At 34.6% G+C, this 24,863-nt stretch overlaps 2 protein-coding genes across 2 annotated transcripts; both read left to right on the forward strand.

The window, feature by feature from the left end:
• Positions 1-262: 262 nt before the first annotated feature.
• On the forward strand, positions 263-3,270 carry LOC128245549 (uncharacterized). The gene is made up of 3 exons (XM_052963748.1): positions 263-328; positions 682-1,018; positions 2,046-3,270. The coding sequence occupies exons 2-3, from the start codon at positions 701-703 to the stop codon at positions 3,261-3,263; spliced, it is 1,536 nt and encodes a 511-aa protein (XP_052819708.1). The 5' UTR covers positions 263-328; positions 682-700; the 3' UTR covers positions 3,264-3,270.
• Positions 3,271-18,675: 15,405 nt separating this feature from the next.
• Positions 18,676-23,121, forward strand: LOC128246351 (uncharacterized). The gene is made up of 4 exons (XM_052964540.1): positions 18,676-18,741; positions 19,095-19,431; positions 20,457-20,708; positions 22,954-23,121. The coding sequence occupies exons 2-4, from the start codon at positions 19,114-19,116 to the stop codon at positions 23,119-23,121; spliced, it is 738 nt and encodes a 245-aa protein (XP_052820500.1). The 5' UTR covers positions 18,676-18,741; positions 19,095-19,113.
• The last annotated feature ends 1,742 nt before the right edge of the window (positions 23,122-24,863 follow it).

Consider the following 24,863-nt stretch of genomic DNA (forward strand, 5'->3'; position numbering starts at 1 on the left):
GCATTTGTTTCATTTTGTTCGTTCAACGACGTTAATTGTGTATACTTAAGCCTATAATAATTGATCAAGATCAAGCAGTTTAAACAGAAATAAGAGTGTGGGTGTTCACAGTATTCAAAAATCGTGACGAATCCCGTATTTACGTGTTACGTCTGTCTGATATTTAATGAAACGTGTGCATTTATAGAAAAATTATATGACCGATAACGATCATATATAAAAGACTCCATCAAGACAAAGCTGTTACCATTGTCTACAAATACGTAATCTTTTATAGTTTATTATACTCACTTTGCCGTAAACATTTCTTGTCTTGGATCTTTAGTCGGTAGTGCATGAAACAAAGCTGTTAATAGGTTTTATAAACGAATTAAACGGATAAGTGAAAATGAAGATAACCAAAACGCGTCTCTTTCTGATTTTGCTAATATTTAGTTTAGTGTTTACTTGTGCTTTGATTCTGATTCAGAAAAATGATATTTTTCCTATCATATATGATTCATATGGATGTTCAATACCAATTTTAGACCCTTTCGATAAATCTCTTCGTCAATTTTTACCGAAAGCAGAACCGTTTGTATGTAAATCTTTTGTATTTCTTGTATACCAGATGAATAATAATACTATAGCGTTTAATCAAAGTGCATTTCGTATTGTAAATATTACACAATCTACTTTGAGGTGCTACTATCAGACTATCATGCGCGTTGACGGTGATAAGGGTGTCAGAATGAATAACACAATTCCGTTGGAGTTACCAGCAACGCTGCCGTATGATTTCTACCTGGTTACCTGCCGCAACAGCTCTGAAGTTATTATTTACGAGAATTTATTCTCCAATATTTCACCAACGTCTGTTCATCGCGACTTCCTGTTGGCAGAGGAATCACCACAACACTTAAGCGTCATCTTGTTCGGTATTGATTCAGTATCGAGGTCATCCGCCATTCGCAGACTCCCTAAAACAATGGAAATTCTGAGAGATATGCAAGCCTACGACTTTAAAGGTTATACAAAGGTACGGTACGTACGAAGCGAGTTTAAAGTATGTACTTGCATTGTAAATTAAATCACGATTAAATAATCGCTTCACTTATTGTTAAAAAATGTATGTCGGATTTTCTGTTGCATGCTTGTGTTAAGGTCACAGTGCAGCCATAGGACAAACATATTTTACATGTATTTCATTAACTTTTAGAACGGACAAAGTTGGTTTCCAGTTTATGTTTGCTTCTTATGGTCGAGACAATCATTATGGTGAGGCAAAATACAAGTTACCACGCGATGTTGTAAACCCAGCCGTTTTGCCTGTAAAGGGATCTACTTTCTTTATGATGATTTTGTATGATACTTTAAGCTGATTGATGAGAACAAATTTTCCGGGTTTTTCTCCCCACCCCTTTTAGTCCCTGACTGCCGAGGCTTGAGACGCTGTGTTTGAACAAAAGAGCTATTTCAATTCGGATAACAAATCAAGCATAACAAGGGTTGTTTTCGACATTTATTCATGCTTTGGGTATATAAAAACAATGTAATTAAGTGTGGTAAATCATTTCTGGGGGTAAGAGTGCACCTTTAAGGATTTTACACGGTTGTCAGCAAGGCAATATCGGTTAGGTTTCGCTTGAACTGCAATCGGGATGCTTTTAGTTATAATCTAAGATGAATCTTAGTTGTTACTCAGAGAGCTTTTCTCCGATCATCGTTTAAATTGGACAACGTGTATCGGCATCATTTCCTAGACAGACTCGAGCTATAGCATTTTGTTTGCTTTATGTACACATTTAGAAGAAAGAAAAAAATTCGGTGGATGTATCTTGTACGTTTTTATATAGTTTGTTTTATACAGTATACATGAACTGTGATGTTTGTGTAGTTTTGTGCTGTTCCATATTTTTTGTTTGTGATTTTGTGTTTTATGTCTTTGACGTTTACCCTGTGTCATTAAACGGGGTTTATGTTTAAACTTTTGGCTTCTGAGCTTGTTTATGTAGATTTTCACATACGTATTGTGTCTGTTTACCGCTCTTGTTTTATATTTATAGGTTGGTGAAAACACCTTTCCTAACCTGATACCGCTTCTGACTGGGTTGAACGTGTCTGAATTACATTTACCTCAAAAGCCATACATGGACACAATTCCCTTTCTGTGGAAGAATTATTCTAAAAATGGCTATACAACGTTTTATGCTGAAGATACGCCGTACATGGATACATTTAATTACTTAAAAGGAGGGTTCCAGGATCCTCCCACTGACCACTACATGAGACCATATCAGCTAGCCCTCAGAAACGCCGTAAAAAGAAATTACCCATATATTAACTATAATTGTTATAATGGTATGTCAAGGCATTCACTACAAATCAATTACCTCAAGCAGTTTTTGGATCTATATAAAGGGAAGCGTCGTTTTGCCTTGTCCATGATCAATGTTTTATGTCACAATTCTGAGAAAACTCTTCAATATGGCGATAACGATTTGCGCGACTTTGTACGGTGGATGGGGAATGAAGGACATCTAAAACATACAGTTTTCATCATCTTTAGTGATCATGGAAATAGACTCAGTGGTATAAGAAGCACACCTGTCGGCTTTTTAGAAGATCGCATGCCATTGATGCAAATGATTATACCAGAACAACTAAAATCAAGACATGCGACGGTACATGAATCGTTGCTTGCGAATACAAACAGACTAACAACCCATTTCGACCTTCATCAAACTATAGTTGACGTTTTGAAACAGAGATTTTCAAGACCATCTATTGCTTATCGCGAAGGCAAAGTTCGCGGAATAAGTCTCTTTCAGACAATTCCCTTAGCAAGAACTTGTAGAGATGCATGCATCCCAGATACCTATTGCGTCTGTGACCAAACAATTGAGGAACCAACATCTCACGCTTTAGCAAAAACAATGTCAGAAACAGGCGTGCAAATGTTAAATCACATCATGTTGTCAGAAGATCGATGCGCTAAACTAACATTCCATAAAACTACTTCTGTTCGAAGGTATTTAAGGACAATTAACAAATTAGGTCACATACAAACGGCTTTGTCTCTTTTTTGGAATGCCGAAGGTTTAGACAGATATGTTGTGCAATTTCAAACAACACCAGGGTTTGGTATATTCGAAGCAACTATTGGCGTTTATAAAGATGGCGGTGTACGTGTTGAGAGTGATATAGACCGAGTGAACTTGTACGGGAACCAGTCAGCATGTGTACAAGATGCTTTGTTAAGAACGTACTGTTTTTGCGTGTAGAAATACCGTGTCAAATCATAATGCACGTTTGTATCTACATTAAAACATACATATAATATTATTTGGTTATCTTAAGGCTCTTGATCATACGGTGTATGAAGCGTAATTTTAAAGAAAATTTTAATCATTTAACATATGTACAAATTAATACTCAAAATGGCTCTAACAATAAGGATATTTAGGATGACTATGATGTATGATCTGTATGTATTATTGTTTGTTTGTTGTACTTCTGTGACTTTGCATTCAATTATTGGTAACACAAATGCAAATGTCTTTCTCACAAAATATTATCGAAAAGGCGCACTAAATTATTGTTTGAAGATTGTCGATCATAATGATTTCAATATTTATGCTATTGCAAACCCGTTTAAGATACAAAGTTCAAAATATGAAACAACTCGCACATGTTGGAACGACTTCTGGCCTGTATGTACTTGTTTGAGCGTATGAGCAATATAAAACGAACAAATGACACTCGCTTAAAGAAGATACAAATGCGGGTCTATTAGTTGGTACTGTCCAGCCAGAGCCCCTTGTAGGAAGTGTGTATTTTCATAATTACTATTTGTTTCATATTATGGCTTCAAATAATCAGATTGATCCATAATGTACAAACGCATGAGTGACTCAAAGAAGATATTAAGGTGTATGTGTTTTATTATTGCTTCAGAATTGATATGGTTATGGTTAATAATATGTTGGGCATAAAAATGTGTTAATGCTTGCAATATAATTTGTTAGGCATAAAAATGTGTTAATGCTGGCAATATGTTTTTCGAATACGTAGAAGGTATAATAAATAGTTCATTGTATTAAAAAAAACGATATATACCAAACATATAGTTATTTTCAAAAGCACACGTTTTAAATTTAATTTGAATTCAGAAGTCATCCAGAACCAAACTGTACAAACGCGTGTGTTGCACAAAAGATATACAGTGGTCAATTTGTTTTACTATTGTTTCAGTATTGATAGGTTTATGGCTAACCGGGAGTAGGTTTTACATATAAATAGACAAATTAATAACTTTTTGCTTTTTGTTGATTCAATGAATCTCGAGAATTTAAACCAAGGATACATTTAAGATTATCCTGTTTGTCATAGAGGTTTCTTAAACATCGCAGTTTATAAAAACTCCGTGTTGTTAAACTGTTTAAACTCACAATATACCAGTACACCCATATATGCAAAATGTACATGACATCAAAAATGCCTGAAGAGTTACAAAGCTCTATAAAAATCATGATTTTAAGTACTGTTATTGTTTTATAACTATAGCGACTCACATACCTTGCAGACTACGACATGGCAGCAAATAGTTCTGTAGAAGATTATGCTGTAAATGATGAGTATGAAGCTTGTTTACACAGTTATTCATGTTTTGCCTTCATTATACTTGGCTACTGGGATCCTGACAAATTGGTATATCCGAACAATGTTTTATAGTTACGGATTCGGATATGGAAACGTACGCTATGTTGACCCACGGAAATGCTTCTATTGATTCTGCTCGAGCAATGTTTTGTTTTATAGACACAAAGGTTCTTGCTGGAGTTAATAATTACATGTGCTTTTGAAGTCAAACAAAGGCACTGTAGAAAATAGTGCCCTTATAGAAACATATCTGATAAGAAAATAATGTATCCATATGTTTTTATTTTACATACAGACAAATAATTGTATAAATATCCAATAATTCAAATTATTTGCTTGGACCCATTACCAGTGGAAGGTGTTTGCGTACATTTAGACATTGTTAAATCTTCTTAAATGTTTGAAGAATAGTACAACTTTATCCCTTTGTCATTGTTTCATCACTTTTATAACAACAGATGATATTTGAAAGACTGGGTTGGAAGCAGTATGATAGCCACCTGATGTATGCACTGATAAGACGCTATAATTTCTGTACTAAATCCCCATGTTTGTGCCCCCAACCCCATCCCCTCCGCCCCATTTGGGCTATTAGTGTACGATACATAATTATAAGTGTTAAGTAACCTGTAAGTCTAGGTGTCTGTGGAAAGTTTGGTTTATTCGTTTATTTGTTTCTTTATATCATAATATGTCATGCTTGCCTGCATTAACTTGTACATGTGGTGAAATAAAACTTGGTCTTAATACGTCTGTTATCAGAATGATAAGTCTTGAATGCACAGTGACCTTGCGTGCAATGGCGAAAAGAACTTGGGTAAAGTTCGTTCCAATAAGTATATGTACGTTGATCATCGATGGTGGTGTTCGTATGGATGCGTTTGTGGGCTTTTGTGTCCGCTGCGAATAGTCCTACGTCGGAACATTTTGAACATATTGAGACATGTGTTGCGATTAAGCGTTACGTCTATTCTTTGTTAAAAAAATCTTTCAATACGTTAACCAATCGGAAAATGTTCGCGTATCTTTCGTAAATTGGCGTTAAAAAGTTAAAATAAGGAACATGATACGCTTATTTGCAAAACAAGTGATCGAGGACGATCCGATGACGAATCTTTGCGATAATTTGCGAACTTATACGTAATGTAGCGAATAATAACGTATAGGAGCTAATTGAAACCGAAATGTCATGACGAGTTCAAGCGAATTGTAGCGATTTGTTGACGTCCTGAAAACAAACGGCATACACTTACATGCGAACAATTACGAATGGTAAAAACCGCATTCGAATCCAAACGAATCATAACGCATTTTAAGTTCTTGAGTAGTGTTGAGTATCTCAACAGTTGTATGTAATTCAAGAAATATAAGTATTCTCCTCCGTCAAAATGGAAGATATTAAACTAAGGCAGCAGAATGTGGCTGTTATGACGAAGCCAAGAAGTCTTCCACCAGCTCATCATAGGCCGATTTAATGGGAGAATAGGAGTTTGGGTCACGTCGCATCTGGAAAAAGACAATGGATGCATCCCTAGAGATGGCTCCAAATTGGCATCGATAATCAGCTCAAAGCAGAACTCAGATGATCGGGCCTAAGATCATAGGCCATAAAATAACTTACTCTGTATGCCAACTGAAAATGTATGATGAAATATTCCAGAGGGTCCGTTATCGCCTCTGGAAACAACACACCTGGTAGAGGGAAGCCTTGAATCCGGGCCTGATTGAATTATATGCGATATTTGTGAGTGCAAAGAAACGATTTTTAACAACATACGCATGAAACATAATTTGCGTGTTTACAGATCATTGTGAACAGACCTCTACGCTCAACGACTATTATGTACGGGAAAAAGTTGAAAGACGGCTACTCTTTGAAAAATCATGCAGTCGGAAATTCAAAAATAAATAACATGTGTCTTTTGGCTTTTATAGCGTAAGTAAGCAACCAAATGAAAAATGTATTAACATGTTTTGGGTTCGACATTTTCAATTAACTATATGTGATGGGTTGTCTGCAATCCTAGCATATAGGAAAGTTAAGTCGACAAAACAAACGTTGTCATTATATTTTTTACATAGAATATATCGTTTTTAAGAAATTAGAAGAAACATATTCTTGTTTTCAAAGGTGTTCGATTTACTAACTTTTCGATTCCATGACATAAAAATGAATTTGTTATACATTCTTGGTGTTTCATAAAAAAAACAAATGAATATTCCGATATCAAAAGAAAAACCCACACAAAAAAGGAACATATCTAATTGTTTAAAATGTCTATAGTGGTTTTATAAAGAATTTCAAAGTAATCCAAATGATCTTATTTTGATATTTTATGCGTAACATTTAGCCATAGGACCTGTATTATTTTTTTTTCACTTTACAACTCTTTGACATAAGGCTATAACTTATAAAACAATAGTGATAGCATCTGAAATGCTTAGCTTAACATTAAAGACAGCTGGGGAACGTTAAAAAACGAACAAAATGTATCTACTCTTATCTGGGTAGTTATCATTTTTTCTTACAAAATTCAAGTGGTGTATGAGCTGTTGTAAATCATTGCAGCATCTGGATAAACAATAATTTACAACAATTGGCAGCTATACATCGGTAATGGATGTAATATCAAACGTTATCATAATACAGGTGTCGATTTCTACAGTTGCTGTATAATATCTCAATTTTCAATTAGTCATAACTCGTCTCAGATGTTGCAAGTTACATATCTTGTTCGTTCCTCGTATTGTTCCGTTATTAATTGTCATGAATAGGTTGCTGCTTGAGGCGTCGTGACAGGCAAACACATACATGAATTTGCAAAGAAATCCATGAACTTTGATCACGGTAAAGAGTATGCAAAATTAATCTCGACACCCGTTTAAGATAAATTATCAGAATGTGTGGCATCTCGTTGCCGTCCATTTGACGTAAGGTGAGTTTCAACAAAACACAAGGAGCTGATTCTTTGAGGAAATAAGTACGCACAGTAATATTTCAGGTTATGACCATTACTGGCTTTGCCCGTTTCTTTGTTACATGCTAACATATTGCCTGAAGCAAGTAATTTCCTCAACGTTACATACGACTTCAAGTTGTCGTAAGTAGTACTGATGTTTGTAAAAATTACTAAAGTAAAGTGTAGAGTAAAGTCATTCAGATGGACACAAAAAATACCGGTGTCAGTGTAAGTACCATATCCACATGCAAACGAGAAGGGCTTATTCGGGCTAATATTAGTAAATATCAATTGGAGCGTCATCACATTATACCCCTCGATAACTTACTATTTGAATAAATCTCTGCCGCACTGGGCACGAGGATTTAACGGAGTCAAACTGGTGACACCATTTTCTGGATATTGAAAGGGAGTATCTACGATCATTTAAAACTGTATTCGTCATCCAAGAACCTTTTGAATAAATCACACAGGTCGTTACTTCCGTACCCCTTTGTCGCCTATCGCGGTATAATCACCCCTGTTTTCACTGTCACAAATGTTAAGGCGTTGCAAAAAGTACTGCAAGTAAATGCTTCCAAGATATATGTCTGTATATTTTTTTGTAAAAAATGCAAAAGCACCAATGTGTTTCTTTTATATCACTCATCAGAACAAAATAAAACAGAAAGGCGTTTTATTCACGTTTATTATACAGTAGTGTTTAATAAATACATACAAAGCATATCATAATACAATACATTGTGTAAAATATAACATACATGTTATAGTTTCATTACACAAATTCTTTAATTTGGGGAATTAGGGGAAGAAGTAATAGGGTAATGTAACCACAACATGTATGCTATATTTTTTATTTACAAATAATTTCACAAGTAAAGGCTTTTGTGTTCGTGTAATATTGAAAGGTAATTAATGAAATAGTAATAAGGTTGATTGTATGAATCAATACAATATACATTGTAATAAAAAAATAGAGTGGTCTTTTTTGGTTGTGTAGCAGAACACTGTGTTGAGATTTGTTTTGGATACTTTCAGAAACTTGAACAAATTTCTTCAAGTAAAGGTGATAATCCTGGTTGCAATTGAAAGATTGGAGGGTATTCAGCATGTTGGCTGCAGGTGTTTTGTTGCAACTTTTTGTACTCAACACATTTAGATCAAATTTAAGATGTTTCACTTTCTTCTATTTAGGCATTTCGAGATTTTCTGACATTGTTAAACTGTAGTAATTCATAGTTATGTTATGCTAGATAGCTGGTAGGAGTGACCCCTTTGATAAATCTTTTTAGGTTAAATGTCACTTAATTTTGTACAGGTCAAATGACACCAAAGCAGGAGTCCATTCCCATTTTTAGACTTATTGTGTTGTCGTTTGTTACGGGTATTGCTCCGTAATAGTTGCCCTGAGATTACAATGATCTCGTGTGTCATTGGATACCTTGAGAAAATTCTTGATAATACGGATGTGTCGCTCAATATCTATAAGAAATATGTCTAGCTCTCCTTAAATGGGATATAATAATTGCTTGACTTGCATCATTCAAATACGTTTCCTGGAGTTTCAGGTGAGTGCTAAAAGAATATAAGAAATACCAGTGTTTTGATTTCACTTTGATTTATTCTAAACAAACAGTTTTTATACATTTTCCCTGTATTGTATTATAGCTTTCGATTAAACGTTCGAATAGTATTTATCGAAAATTCGATATTCATAAAGCTTCTATTGTTAAACACAATTACGAAAAATATCTAAAGCATCGAACGTTAAGCTTCTTTCATCTTCATAATTTGAAAAGCGTTTACACAATAAACTTAAAAATGGCGCAGTAAAGTTGTAATATTTGTATCAATTTTTTTCCGTACAATTCTGACTTATTTGAAATTTTGATAATGTTTTTATTTAACATATAAAAAAGATGTAGATACCAATGTAATAAAATGGGAAAGGAACAGGAAGGACCCCCTTCATCACCATATTAAAGCTATTTGTGCCATTACATTAAAATTGTAAATACATCTATCAGCAAATTAAAGGACGTAAATGTGATGGAACCCGCTATTTTCGTTTCATAATCTATATTGAGCGTGTTAATGTCGAACGACAAAACTTCACCATAGCGTAACGAAACTGATTGTCGGTGTTTGTCGTCATAGTGATTGCCATATAAATCGCAATTTAAATAACATGACGTCAAGATTTTTGTGACCGCTTAAGAGGAAGAGTTCCGTCTCGTAACGGAGTCTTTTGACGGATGACTGTTTATTCGCGAGAGAATATGTAAATATAAAAGAATCAATTATATAGTTTATTTATAGTTTAAATGTTAATGCACTACATACATGATAATCGTTCGTATAATTTTCTAACTCCGTTGTACGTACACGCTTCATAGATTAGAAATCACATTGATCACAAAAGGTGGAACGAGCAATAACAATAGTGATAAAAGGCCCAAAATTGTGGGTTTCAGGAGGCCCTGCTTTCAACCTTTCAAAATCCCCTTCCCCGTATAAACTGTTTTGTTTAGAAAAAAAAATATGGGGTAAAATAAAGATGGAAATAAGTGAGCAGTCAGCGATAATTCTATTACACGCCGGGCAAACATTGGAGCCATAACATTTTGTTATGTGTTGAAAATGCTCCAACGCGTCTTCCGTTAAAGTGCCAATGAGTGGAATATGGATATAAACAGTGGGTATGGTTTCTTATTTTTTTATTTTTAGAGGTTTATACGAGAAAAAAAATGAAGAATGTAGTTCGACAAAGGAATGGCTATAAATTGTTCTAAATGTAAAAGTTCTGAATAAAATTTAAAATCTGATCGTCTAGAACTTGCATAACTTGCTAGACGTTAGTGTTGACAACGTAAAAAACCTGATTTTCGTGAGAATTGTAAATGTACCTCAGGTTTAAACAGTTTCTTTACATATGTGTGGCATTTTTATTGACAAAAGGTTGCCTCGTTACAAATTTTAAAACTTTATTTGTTATACTTGCTGCACTATGCTCGATTTTCTGAACGTTGTGGTGCCAATGAATAGGTTGTGGTGCTCATGAAATGTAATTTAGTAGGAAACGAATTGGGAAAAAACTGTAGCAATTTCATAACTTGAAAATCAACAATTAACTGAATTAATATCATTTTCGATCTTTTTAAAGTATGACAAACTACCACACTGCTTCGCGAACTGTAAGGTTCATTTGGTGCTGAAGTGAAAAGAGCATACTTACTAACCAGTGTGGTGTACATAATAACGGTTATCCAGTGTGCTAAATGTATTTGTAAATTACTGATATACTTTGTTGTCACAACCTAGTTCGTCTTTTCTGTGCATCTTGTTATAACACTTTTACACCACTATGACGTTTATTATACATCGTTATGTTTGCTCTGATTACAAGACCATGCTTTGAATTAGTTTAGGTTAAGCCTACAAGTTGCTTCCCTTGGACAACAGTTTGTTCAGTTAAAATTTCAATGAATGTATATTAAGTTTACAATAGTAGTTTTCTTAAGATACATAAGCATTTGTTATGCTAGAACATACACTTATTATTTTCCACTCAGATACATAATATGTTACTTACCGACCAATAATTATTCGTTTTCAAGATTTCAAGTAAACACTAACGGGCAGTTCACTTTTACTTGCAAGTTCGAAAAATGGTTTCATTTATATGTTGTTTTTTGCTCAATATTCTATCATTCTTCGATTTTTTCATCTTTCTCTATGCTCCTGTTTACTGTTCTGCACATGTTTATCCCTATAGCAAAAACATTTGATAGTCGACGTCAAGTAGTCAACAGTATCGTGTCTGACATAACTTCTTATAGAATTGCCCCAGGGGTATACAACGCATTTCTATTTAGAACTTCAAGTATATGTATATTTCGTATAACTCCCTTTATGGACACAATCGCTAGCTTACGTTTATGCTAAATTACTTTTGAAATATCTACGTGTCTCACTGACAGTTTTAAATACATCTTATCAACATGGCTTCATTAATTTCTGTAGCTTTTTGCATATATATTCATGTTAAGCTGGTTTGGCAGTTTTTTTTAATATGCACAGGATGTATATTAAGTGAATAGTCTGTTATTTTTATAATAGTTTAAATCTGGCATATTTAATATTATTATACCAATCTTATTGATGTTGTCAGGTGATATAGAATCAAATCCTGGACCCGATTCAGAACAGGCTTCGTGTCTTTCAATGTTACATCAAAACATTCAAAGTATTCGTTCAAAAACTGACTAAATAAAAAGTCACTTCAACGACTTTGACGTGTTTTGTTTCAGAAACACACCTATCAAACGAAGTGAACGAAGATTTTCTACACATTGATGGTCATGAATTTATGTTAGAAAAGATAAATCGTCCCACGCCGGTGGTGTTTTTTTATGTACGTCTCAGCATACTTCCGACAGGTTCGCAATAATGACTTAGAACATTATTTACCTGAATCATTATGGGTGCATTGAAATATGAAACCGAAAGTTTTCTAATAGGCCTGATTTATCGTAATCCTGATTTAACAGTTGACTTTTAGGATAGAGTGAACAATTGCTTAGATCTATGTAACAATATAGTTATCCTTGGCGACAAAAACGAAGACAAACTTAACCAATCAAATCGGAAATTCGAGATATTATGACAATTAATAATTGTGAATGTATAAACAACCCAACTAGAATAACGCGCTCAACGCGGACATTGTTAGACCCGATTGCCATTTCACAAACATAAACGTATTAAATTCTGGTGTATTAGAAACTCCTCAACATATAAGTGATCATTATTGTGCTCATGCTTATATCAAATGTAGTTTTTTTGGTCAAGCTCTACCATAACAACAAAGGTATTGAACTACAAACGAGCAGATTTCAATAAAATGAACGAACTAATTAGAAATATCAATTGGAACCCCTTAAACGAAGGAGATATCGACCAGACGACCAATCTTTTTACAAGAACATTATTGAGATAACCAAAAAGTGTATCCCTACTTATTATACATCTCTTTGCTATTCTGATAAGCCATGGTATAACTCGGAAATTAGAAAATCATTTAACAAACGCGATCAACTAAAAATCAAAGCGACACGATCTGCAATTGGTGTGATTGGATTGAATATAAAAAAGTAAGAAATACAGTATCAAATATGACTAAACATGCAAAGGATCTATTCTTAAGTAACCTAGAGGACAGCATAATTGATTTTAATTCATCCAATCCTCGGGTTTATTGGAAAACTGTTCGAATGCTTGTGAAACAGAACAACAACAAGAGCAATGCAATACCTCCATTGCCAAATTTTGATAACTCTTACTCCTTCACGAATTCAGAGAAGGCATATTCCCTGAATGACTATTTCGTTTCACTTTCGAGCATCGACGATGATAATTTTCCTTTACCAAACTTAAACATGAGGACACATAGTGAACTAAGCCACATAAACATTATTGAAACCAAAGTAAAAGACATCCTTGATAATCTTGATATCAATAAAGCTAATGAACCTGACGAAATAAGTTATAGAATGCTAAAGAATACCTTATCTTCCGTTTGTATTCCACTCTGTATTCTTTTTAATAGATCGATTCGATAATGTATATATCCTACAAAATGGAAACTCGCAAATGGTATGCCACTGCATAAAAAGGGCATATGATCGGACATCTTTGTCCAACTATAGACCAATATTTTTGAAAAGCTGGGTCGGAAAGATAATGGAACGCATTCCTTTTAAACACATTTACAATTATATGTATCCAAACAATCATATTTATATGCACCAGTCGGATTTTATCCCCGGACACTGAACTGTTCATCAACATAAAGTTATATATTACCAAATCTGTAAAACTTTGAACGACAAACAATATACAAGCATTGTATTTTTGCAACACATCGAAGGCCTTTGACATGGCAGAGGCCTTATTTTTAAACTCAAAGAATATGAATTTCAGGTTATGTTCTAAGATGGCTGTCTCATTATCTACTAAATAGGTCTTAAAGAGTGTTCATAGGTACATCCTTCTCTAATTTTAAGCCCGACACAGCTGGTACCCTTGCGAGCACAACTAGTTTTTTTTTGCGGATGACAGGTCTCTCGCCGTTTCATCTTCTAACGCAACTGACATAGGAACTACAATTAATAACGATCTACAGAAAATTTCCGACTGGTCTAGACAATGGCTGTAATTATTCAAGCCTTTAAAACAGAAGCTATATTTTGTCCACTTGATAACCAGCAACGACCATAACTCTTGTTTGACACTACGCCGCTAATACTTTGTCATCGTCACAAACATTTAGGAGTCACGTTGGTCCTGATGGTACATGGCACCATCATTTAGATTCAATCGTTAGTTCTGCCAGGAAAATTATTGGTTCTATGCAAGCCTTAAAATATGAACTTCATCGTAAAACTCTTCATCAAATTTCAGATCAATTCTAGAGTACGCCTCAGTTTTCTGGGATGGTTGTACAATTTATGAAAAGGAGACCTTGGAAAAACTGCGATTCGAAGCAGCAAGATTTGTTACCGGTCTCACACGTTTCAATAGCTAGATTAATTAAGGAAATCGGCTGGAATTTATTGTCGGATAAAAGAAAAATACAAAAGTCAATTTTAGCTTACAAACATATCCACGGTGAACTGCCTTCGTATTTATTAGCACACTTTACACTTTACATTTAAACAGTGAATTATTCTAATGCTTATAATCTGAGAAACAATTTATACAATGAATAGACGCCTAGAAATATATAATCGTTCAACGATAACGTCATCCTGGTCATTGTGAGATTCACTAGATATAGAAATAAGACACTCACCAACTCTCTCTAGTTTTAAGCGTCAATTTAAAGATCAATTTAAACAAACCTTCATCCCATCTTATTATATTTGTGGAGAACGTCGCTTTTCGGTTTATCATGCGCGTTTTAGAAGCTCTGGCAGTGACCTAAATTCCGACTTGTTTAACATTCACCTTTTAGACTCTCTACTATGTATTAATTGCAATGTAGACGATAATGCAGAACACATCTTATTTCGGTGTTCACTATTCTCCGACCATCGAATAAGTATCTTCAGAAAGACTAAAAAATCCATCCGCTCAGTTAAGATCAACTGCTATTTGGTTTAACAATCCTTTCAGAAGAGGACAACGGCCGGATCTTAAGTGAAGTTGAACGTTTTATTAAGCAAGGGCAGACATTTCAGGTTTGCAATCAACAAAATGGGGGGTTAAGAAACAAAAAATCGGTCAGGAAACCTGTACAGTCGAGTAATAACCATGAAGTTTGGAAAATAGGAATATATACATGAATGAACAGTTACAACATGCACAAATATGCCCTATTTTCCGAGAAAATACGAACAATTGTGGATAAAATAAACACGTTAAAATGTAAACATTGCCTTCTCAGCCACAATCTGTTCAATAACTTTTTTATCTTAACAGGTTTGATACTAAACTAAGATGTCGATGGAAGAAATATGTTTTTGCCACATACTGGACGCATTCAATTTTCAAAACTAAAAAAACTCACACTTATCAGGCAAAAATTGGTACATGAATCGGTACTTTTCATTCTAAATTCGCCAACAATCGGTATCAGGAGCTCATCTTCTCTCGATCTCTCTTTCTCTCACACGTCTTTCTCTACAACTTCTACTGTAGTATCATGTTTTTCCCCACATAAACAATGCAATATACATTAGATATTACTCTCATTGTCTTTGCTGATAAAACACCTTTGCTTGGTAAAGAATGTGACTTTTCGTGAGATTGCCGTAACTGATGTTGGCAAAACTTGTGGCCCAATCTCTTTGCATGCTTGATTTTATATTCTCGGTTAATATTGTGTTAAAATTTGCATTGATATTCTCACTGTCAAATCAGCATAGACTGCCCTTTGTTTTATTTAAAATGGTTTAGCAAAAGGAAAGTTATCTCTGATTTAAGGCATTATATTAGGCAAAATGTTGCCTTCCGACGTAGCATATATATAATTTATCACGTCGTATACACACACTGTTTTAGGACAACAATGCTTTTTATTATGAAACTCTGTTATAACACAGTCTTAAACCTGTTATTTTCTAAGGCAGAATGTGTGTGATGTTCATAGTTTCAAACAATAACCGCATCGTATCCTTGAGGTTTTTGCGTAAGGTATATTCCTCCGTTAGATTGAGTTTGCTGCTTCCGTAATCATTGAAGTAATCATTGAAGTACTTGGGATTTACCTATTAGTTTAGTATTATGTGTTTTATTATTAAGTTTTCTCAAGTTAATGCATACTTTGTTAAGATTTACCTTTAACTTGTGTACTTTATTCAGGATTGTTGGGATAAGAGTGAGGTGTGTGCACGTAGACTGGTTTAAATCCCAACTAAATTTACACTGACCGTTCGAAGGCGGAACCTAACAATCCTGGGTAAACATACCTAGATTTTTATATAGTATATATACACCGTACTGTTTGTAGAGTTTTGTGCTGTTGTTCCATGTTTCTTGTTTTTTTTTTTTTTGTGTTTGTTTTGGCGTTTACCATGAGCCATTAAACAGTGTTTTTGTTTAAACTTTTTGCTACTGTCAGAGCTTGTTTCTGCAGTTTTTAACATAAATAACGTACTGTAAATATTTTGTTGATAAATGTTTGGTTTAGTGTGCGTTTATGACCATATTAAGAAGTAAAAAATCGCGATGTAGCGAGTCGAACGATGGCTTTCTCCTTTTAGTTTTAAAACAAGGCATCCATAAAATTCGCAGCAAGAACGAACACTTCATTAACACCTTCTATCATAATCGACAATGAAGTACACTTTGCCATTTAACTGTTGCCAGCGACAATCAATCACTGGACTTCATATTACTTTCATATGGGCGATTGAGTTGAAGGAGGCGGTGTCCGTTGGTCGAATAAATACGCAATCAATGTTCAATTATTGCGATCTACAGAAAATGAAGTAGGTAAACTCGGCCTGCGGGCTCGCATCGGGGATCTCAAAATTTGAATACGATGATAACATATACTTGTTGTATTAAACACCACTCATTTATAAGTAATTAAGATTCAAAACGGTGAACATTTGTGTAGAACAATTCCTTGTTGAAAATATAATTTAACTATAAAGCTATTCTGATGCATGAGTGGTATGCGAGTGACAGCTAATAGTAGGTAGTAACTATGATAAACCAAAACTTCGTCGCTTCATTCTTATTGTGTGCATTATTCACTAAATTATGCAGCTATACGAACATATTACTGGAAAACGAAGGATTAGAATATTGCAAGGTGATTTCAAACAACTACTGAATTAATTAGTGAATGAAGTTTGAATTTAAGAACTCTTCTAAGGCCAGCTGCGCACTTTATCAGTTTTAATGCATGGACTGTTCACATATAAAATGTCTTCTTTTCGTTAAAGCGTCTTACGTTCTTTTGTTAAATGTCTTACCAATCTCGTCGCAACAACTTACTTGTGCGGTTGGAGGAATTAAAAGTTGCTTTAAGTAAATAGAAAAAAGACCTGTTGAAGTCATGTGATATATCAAACACAAGCAATTATATAATTCCCTGAATACCATTCTATAACCTCCTATCCTATAGAAAACAACAAAATGAATACTTTTCAATAGTATTATTTTGGAAGTCTCAGTGAAGCGATTTGGGAAACCGATTAACACATACAGCCTGAACTTGCAACATGAGCAAAGTCTTTTTAACAACATGCCTGACAAAAATGGAGCTTACAGACGTGGTCGACTGGCCGAGGATAAACTGAGATAAAACCCTCCTTCTGGGGAAAACTCAGAAACCTCTGCCCGTTTGTCATCCAGATTTACAGGATTTGTCTCGTATCACTAGATGTCGGGCCTCATCACCCATAAGCTCCTTAACAGTTAGGTATAAAATGCATATCATTTATATGATTCATGTCACGTACTATACCAAACAATACAATTGTCAATTACAACGTTATGTAAACAAGTGAGAACAAAAAGATCATTCATATGATGAAATTGCATAATAAACAGAAATCTTCACCTTAAACATTTGCTTGTAAAATTTTACTATCAATTGTATCGATGTGAGCGTATCGGCTTCCCAGTACTGAATGCCTTTACATTCATATACGCACGAAATACTCGTGCCTATGAACCACTCGTGCATATAAAACGCCACCTGGCGGTTATTATTCCATTACAAGGGAAAATAATTTTCTTCTAATTCGTTTCACACAAACGCAGAAAATAATATATCTTTTGGGTTTTGTTTGTGATATTTTCCATTTATCTTGTTGCGCGATTTGTGAAAGGAGCAATCACTATCAGTTGGACAAAGAGTATTGTTTTGACCATCTATGAACACAAGATCAATGTTTGTGTATTATTATACTGATAATTATATGAATGGACTGAAAAGAACAAATTTGACAACTTAATGCATTTAAATTTGACCATGTGAATTGTATGACAAAAACAAAGCCGATTCAAGTCATTGGCAACTTATTTTGCTAAGATAAAAGTGAAGGAAAAGGTCAGTTTTTAGGCAATACTTGATAGATACCATTACAAGCGACAGGGAAGGTTTACTTTATTTATTCTTATGTATAAGAAAATGAATATTGTTCAAAGGCTTGCTGCTTTTCATTGACAAAATATGGCTATTTCTGCATTTTATGAGTATATCATATGTTCGTATACTTGCCTCAATCTTTAAGATTTAAACAAACTCTTGCCAAACTACGAGTTAAGTTGCATTTAGTTTGAAATCGAACTGAAGCATTTGTTTCATTTTGTTCGTTCAACGACGTTAATTGTGTATACTTAAGCCTATAATAATTGATCAAGATCAAGCAGTTTAAACAGAAATAAGAGTGTGGGTGTTCACAGTATTCAAAAATCGTGACGAATCCCGTATTTACGTGTTACGTCTGTCTGATATTTAATGAAACGTGTGCATTTATAGAAAAATTATATGACCGATAACGATCATATATAAAAGACTCCATCAAGACAAAGCTGTTACCATTGTCTACAAATACGTAATCTTTTATAGTTTATTATACTCACTTTGCCGTAAACATTTCTTGTCTTGGATCTTTAGTCGGTAGTGCATGAAACAAAGCTGTTAATAGGTTTTATAAACGAATTAAACGGATAAGTGAAAATGAAGATAACCAAAACGCGTCTCTTTCTGATTTTGCTAATATTTAGTTTAGTGTTTACTTGTGCTTTGATTCTGATTCAGAAAAATGATATTTTTCCTATCATATATGATTCATATGGATGTTCAATACCAATTTTAGACCCTTTCGATAAATCTCTTCGTCAATTTTTACCGAAAGCAGAACCGTTTGTATGTAAATCTTTTGTATTTCTTGTATACCAGATGAATAATAATACTATAGCGTTTAATCAAAGTGCATTTCGTATTGTAAATATTACACAATCTACTTTGAGGTGCTACTATCAGACTATCATGCGCGTTGACGGTGATAAGGGTGTCAGAATGAATAACACAATTCCGTTGGAGTTACCAGCAACGCTGCCGTATGATTTCTACCTGGTTACCTGCCGCAACAGCTCTGAAGTTATTATTTACGAGAATTTATTCTCCAATATTTCACCAACGTCTGTTCATCGCGACTTCCTGTTGGCAGAGGAATCACCACAACACTTAAGCGTCATCTTGTTCGGTATTGATTCAGTATCGAGGTCATCCGCCATTCGCAGACTCCCTAAAACAATGGAAATTCTGAGAGATATGCAAGCCTACGACTTTAAAGGTTATACAAAGGTACGGTACGTACGAAGCGAGTTTAAAGTATGTACTTGCATTGTAAATTAAATCACGATTAAATAATCGCTTCACTTATTGTTAAAAAATGTATGTCGGATTTTCTGTTGCATGCTTGTGTTAAGGTCACAGTGCAGCCATAGGACAAACATATTTTACATGTATTTCATTAACTTTTAGAACGGACAAAGTTGGTTTCCAGTTTATGTTTGCTTCTTATGGTCGAGACAATCATTATGGTGAGGCAAAATACAAGTTACCACGCGATGTTGTAAACCCAGCCGTTTTCCTGTAAAGGGATCTACTTTCTTTATGATGATTTTGTATGATACTTTAAGCTGATTGATGAGAACAAATTTTCCGGGTTTTCTCCCCACCCCTTTTAGTCCCTGACTGCCGAGGCTTGAGACGCTGTGTTTGAACAAAAGAGCTATTTCAATTCGGATAACAAATCAAGCATAACAAGGGTTGTTTTCGACATTTATTCATGCTTTGGGTATATAAAAACAATGTAATTAAGTGTGGTAAATCATTTCTGGGGGTAAGAGTGCACCTTTAAGGATTTTACACGGTTGTCAGCAAGGCAATATCGGTTAGGTTTCGCTTGAACTGCAATCGGGATGCTTTTAGTTATAATCTAAGATGAATCTTAGTTGTTACTCAGAGAGCTTTTCTCCGATCATCGTTTAAATTGGACAACGTGTATCGGCATCATTTCCTAGACAGACTCGAGCTATAGCATTTTGTTTGCTTTATGTACACATTTAGAAGAAAGAAAAAAATTCGGTGGATGTATCTTGTACGTTTTTATATAGTTTGTTTTATACAGTATACATGAACTGTGATGTTTGTGTAGTTTTGTGCTGTTCCATATTTTTTGTTTGTGATTTTGTGTTTTATGTCTTTGACGTTTACCCTGTGTCATTAAACGGGGTTTATGTTTAAACTTTTGGCTTCTGAGCTTGTTTATGTAGATTTTCACATACGTATTGTGTCTGTTTACCGCTCTTGTTTTATATTTATAGGTTGGTGAAAACACCTTTCCTAACCTGATACCGCTTCTGACTGGGTTGAACGTGTCTGAATTACATTTACCTCAAAAGCCATACATGGACACAATTCCCTTTCTGTGGAAGAATTATTCTAAAAATGGCTATACAACGTTTTATGCTGAAGATACGCCGTACATGGATACATTTAATTACTTAAAAGGAGGGTTCCAGGATCCTCCCACTGACCACTACATGAGACCATATCAGCTAGCCCTCAGAAACGCCGTAAAAAGAAATTACCCATATATTAACTATAATTGTTATAATGGTATGTCAAGGCATTCACTACAAATCAATTACCTCAAGCAGTTTTTGGATCTATATAAAGGGAAGCGTCGTTTTGCCTTGTCCATGATCAATGTTTTATGTCACAATTCTGAGAAAACTCTTCAATATGGCGATAACGATTTGCGCGACTTTGTACGGTGGATGGGGAATGAAGGACATCTAAAACATACAGTTTTCATCATCTTTAGTGATCATGGAAATAGACTCAGTGGTATAAGAAGCACACTGTCGGCTTTTTAGAAGATCGCATGCCATTGATGCAAATGATTATACCAGAACAACTAAAATCAAGACATGCGACGGTACATGAATCGTTGCTTGCGAATACAAACAGACTAACACCCATTTCGACCTTCATCAAACTATAGTTGACGTTTTGAAACAGAGATTTTCAAGACCATCTATTGCTTATCGCGAAGGCAAAGTTCGCGGAATAAGTCTCTTTCAGACAATTCCCTTAGCAAGAACTTGTAGAGATGCATGCATCCCAGATACCTATTGCGTCTGTGACCAAACAATTGAGGAACCAACATCTCACGCTTTAGCAAAAACAATGTCAGAAACAGGCGTGCAAATGTTAAATCACATCATGTTGTCAGAAGATCGATGCGCTAAACTAACATTCCATAAAACTACTTCTGTTCGAAGGTATTTAAGGACAATTAACAAATTAGGTCACATACAAACGGCTTTGTCTCTTTTTTGGAATGCCGAAGGTTTAGACAGATATGTTGTGCAATTTCAAACAACACCAGGGTTTGGTATATTCGAAGCAACTATTGGCGTTTATAAAGATGGCGGTGTACGTGTTGAGAGTGATATAGACCGAGTGAACTTGTACGGGAACCAGTCAGCATGTGTACAAGATGCTTTGTTAAGAACGTACTGTTTTTGCGTGTAGAAATACCGTGTCAAATCATAATGCACGTTTGTATCTACATTAAAACATACATATAATATTATTTGGTTATCTTAAGGCTCTTGATCATACGGTGTATGAAGCGTAATTTTAAAGAAAATTTTAATCATTTAACATATGTACAAATTAATACTCAAAATGGCTCTAACAATAAGGATATTTAGGATGACTATGATGTATGATCTGTATGTATTATTGTTTGTTTGTTGTACTTCTGTGACTTTTCATTCAATTATTGGTAACACAAATGCAAATGTCTTTCTCACAAAATATTATCGAAAAGGCGCACTAAATTATTGTTTGAAGATTGTCGATCATAATGATTTCAATATTTATGCTATTGCAAACCCGTTTAAGATACAAAGTTCAAAATATGAAACAACTCGCACATGTTGGAACGACTTCTGGCCTGTATGTACTTGTTTGAGCGTATGAGCAATATAAAACGAACAAATGACACTCGCTTAAAGAAGATACAAATGCGGGTCTATTAGTTGGTACTGTCCAGCCAGAGCCCCTTGTAGGAAGTGTGTATTTTCATAATTACTATTTGTTTCATATTATGGCTTCAAATAATCAGATTGATCCATAATGTACAAACGCATGAGTGACTCAAAGAAGATATTAAGGTGTATGTGTTTTATTATTGCTTCAGAATTGATATGGTTATGGTTAATAATATGTTGGGCATAAAATGTGTTAATGCTTGCAATATAATTTGTTAGGCATAAAAATGTGTTAATGCTGGCAATATGTTTTTCGAATACGTAGAAGGTATAATAAATAGTTCATTGTATTAAAAAAAACGATATATACCAAACATATAGTTATTTTCAAAAGCACACGTTTTAAATTTAATTTGAATTCAGAAGTCATCCAGAACCAAACTGTACAAACGCGTGTGTTGCACAAAAGATATACAGTGGTCAATTTGTTTTACTATTGTTTCAGTATTGATAGGTTTATGGCTAACCGGGAGTAGGTTTTACATATAAATAGACAAATTAATAACTTTTTGCTTTTTGTTGATTCAATGAATCTCGAGAATTTAAACCAAGGATACATTTAAGATTATCCTGTTTGTCATAGAGGTTTCTTAAACATCGCAGTTTATAAAAACTCCGTGTTGTTAAACTGTTTAAACTCACAATATACCAGTACACCCATATATGCAAAATGTACATGACATCAAAAATGCCTGAAGAGTTACAAAGCTCTATAAAAATCATGATTTTAAGTACTGTTATTGTTTTATAACTATAGCGACTCACATACCTTGCAGACTACGACATGGCAGCAAATAGTTCTGTAGAAGATTATGCTGTAAATGATGAGTATGAAGCTTGTTTACACAGTTATTCATGTTTTGCCTTCATTATACTTGGCTACTGGGATCCTGACAAATTGGTATATCCGAACAATGTTTTATAGTTACGGATTCGGATATGGAAACGTACGCTATGTTGACCCACGGAAATGCTTCTATTGATTCTGCTCGAGCAATGTTTTGTTTATAGACACAAAGGTTCTTGCTGGAGTTAATAATTACATGTGCTTTTGAAGTCAAACAAAGGCACTGTAGAAAATAGTGCCCTTATAGAAACATATCTGATAAGAAAATAATGTATCCATATGTTTTTATTTTACATACAGACAAATAATTGTATAAATATCCAATAATTCAAATTATTTGCTTGGACCCATTACCAGTGGAAGGTGTTTGCGTACATTTAGACATTGTTAAATCTTCTTAAATGTTTGAAGAATAGTACAACTTTATCCCTTTGTCATTGTTTCATCACTTTTATAACAACAGATGATATTTGAAAGACTGGGTTGGAAGCAGTATGATAGCCACCTGATGTATGCACTGATAAGACGCTATAATTTCTGTACTAAATCCCCATGTTTGTGCCCCCAACCCCATCCCCTCCGCCCCATTTGGGCTATTAGTGTACGATACATAATTATAAGTGTTAAGTAACCTGTAAGTCTAGGTGTCTGTGGAAAGTTTGGTTTATTCGTTTATTTGTTTCTTTATATCATAATATGTCATGCTTGCCTGCATTAACTTGTACATGTGGTGAAATAAAACTTGGTCTTAATACGTCTGTTATCAGAATGATAAGTCTTGAATGCACAGTGACCTTGCGTGCAATGGCGAAAAGAACTTGGGTAAAGTTCGTTCCAATAAGTATATGTACGTTGATCATCGATGGTGGTGTTCGTATGGATGCGTTTGTGGCTTTTGTCCGCTGCGAATAGTCCTACGTCGGAACATTTTGAACATATTGAGACATGTGTTGCGATTAAGCGTTACGTCTATTCTTTGTTAAAAAAATCTTTCAATACGTTAACCAATCGGAAAATGTTCGCGTATCTTTCGTAAATTGGCGTTAAAAAGTTAAAATAAGGAACATGATACGCTTATTTGCAAAACAAGTGATCGAGGACGATCCGATGACGAATCTTTGCGATAATTTGCGAACTTATACGTAATGTAGCGAATAATAACGTATAGGAGCTAATTGAAACCGAAATGTCATGACGAGTTCAAGCGAATTGTAGCGATTTGTTGACGTCCTGAAAACAAACGGCATACACTTACATGCGAACAATTACGAATGGTAAAAACCGCATTCGAATCCAAACGAATCATAACGCATTTTAAGTTCTTGAGTAGTGTTGAGTATCTCAACAGTTGTATGTAATTCAAGAAATATAAGTATTCTCTCCGTCAAAATGGAAGATATTAAACTAAGGCAGCAGAATGTGGCTGTTATGACGAAGCCAAGAAGTCTTCCACCAGCTCATCATAGGCCGATTTAATGGGAGAATAGGAGTTTGGGTCACGTCGCATCTGGAAAAGACAATGGATGCATCCCTAGAGATGGCTCCAAATTGGCATCGATAATCAGCTCAAAGCAGAACTCAGATGATCGGGCCTAAGATCATAGGCCATAAAATAACTTACTCTGTATGCCAACTGAAATGTATGATGAAATATTCCAGAGGGTCCGTTATCGCCTCTGGAAACAACACACCTGGTAGAGGGAAGCCTTGAATCCGGGCCTGATTGAATTATATGCGATATTTGTGAGTGCAAAGAAACGATTTTTAACAACATACGCATGAAACATAATTTGCGTGTTTACAGATCATTGTGAACAGAC

Source organism: Mya arenaria, chromosome 9, assembly GCF_026914265.1.
Source record: "Mya arenaria isolate MELC-2E11 chromosome 9, ASM2691426v1".
Taxonomy (NCBI): Eukaryota; Metazoa; Mollusca; class Bivalvia; order Myida; family Myidae; genus Mya; species Mya arenaria.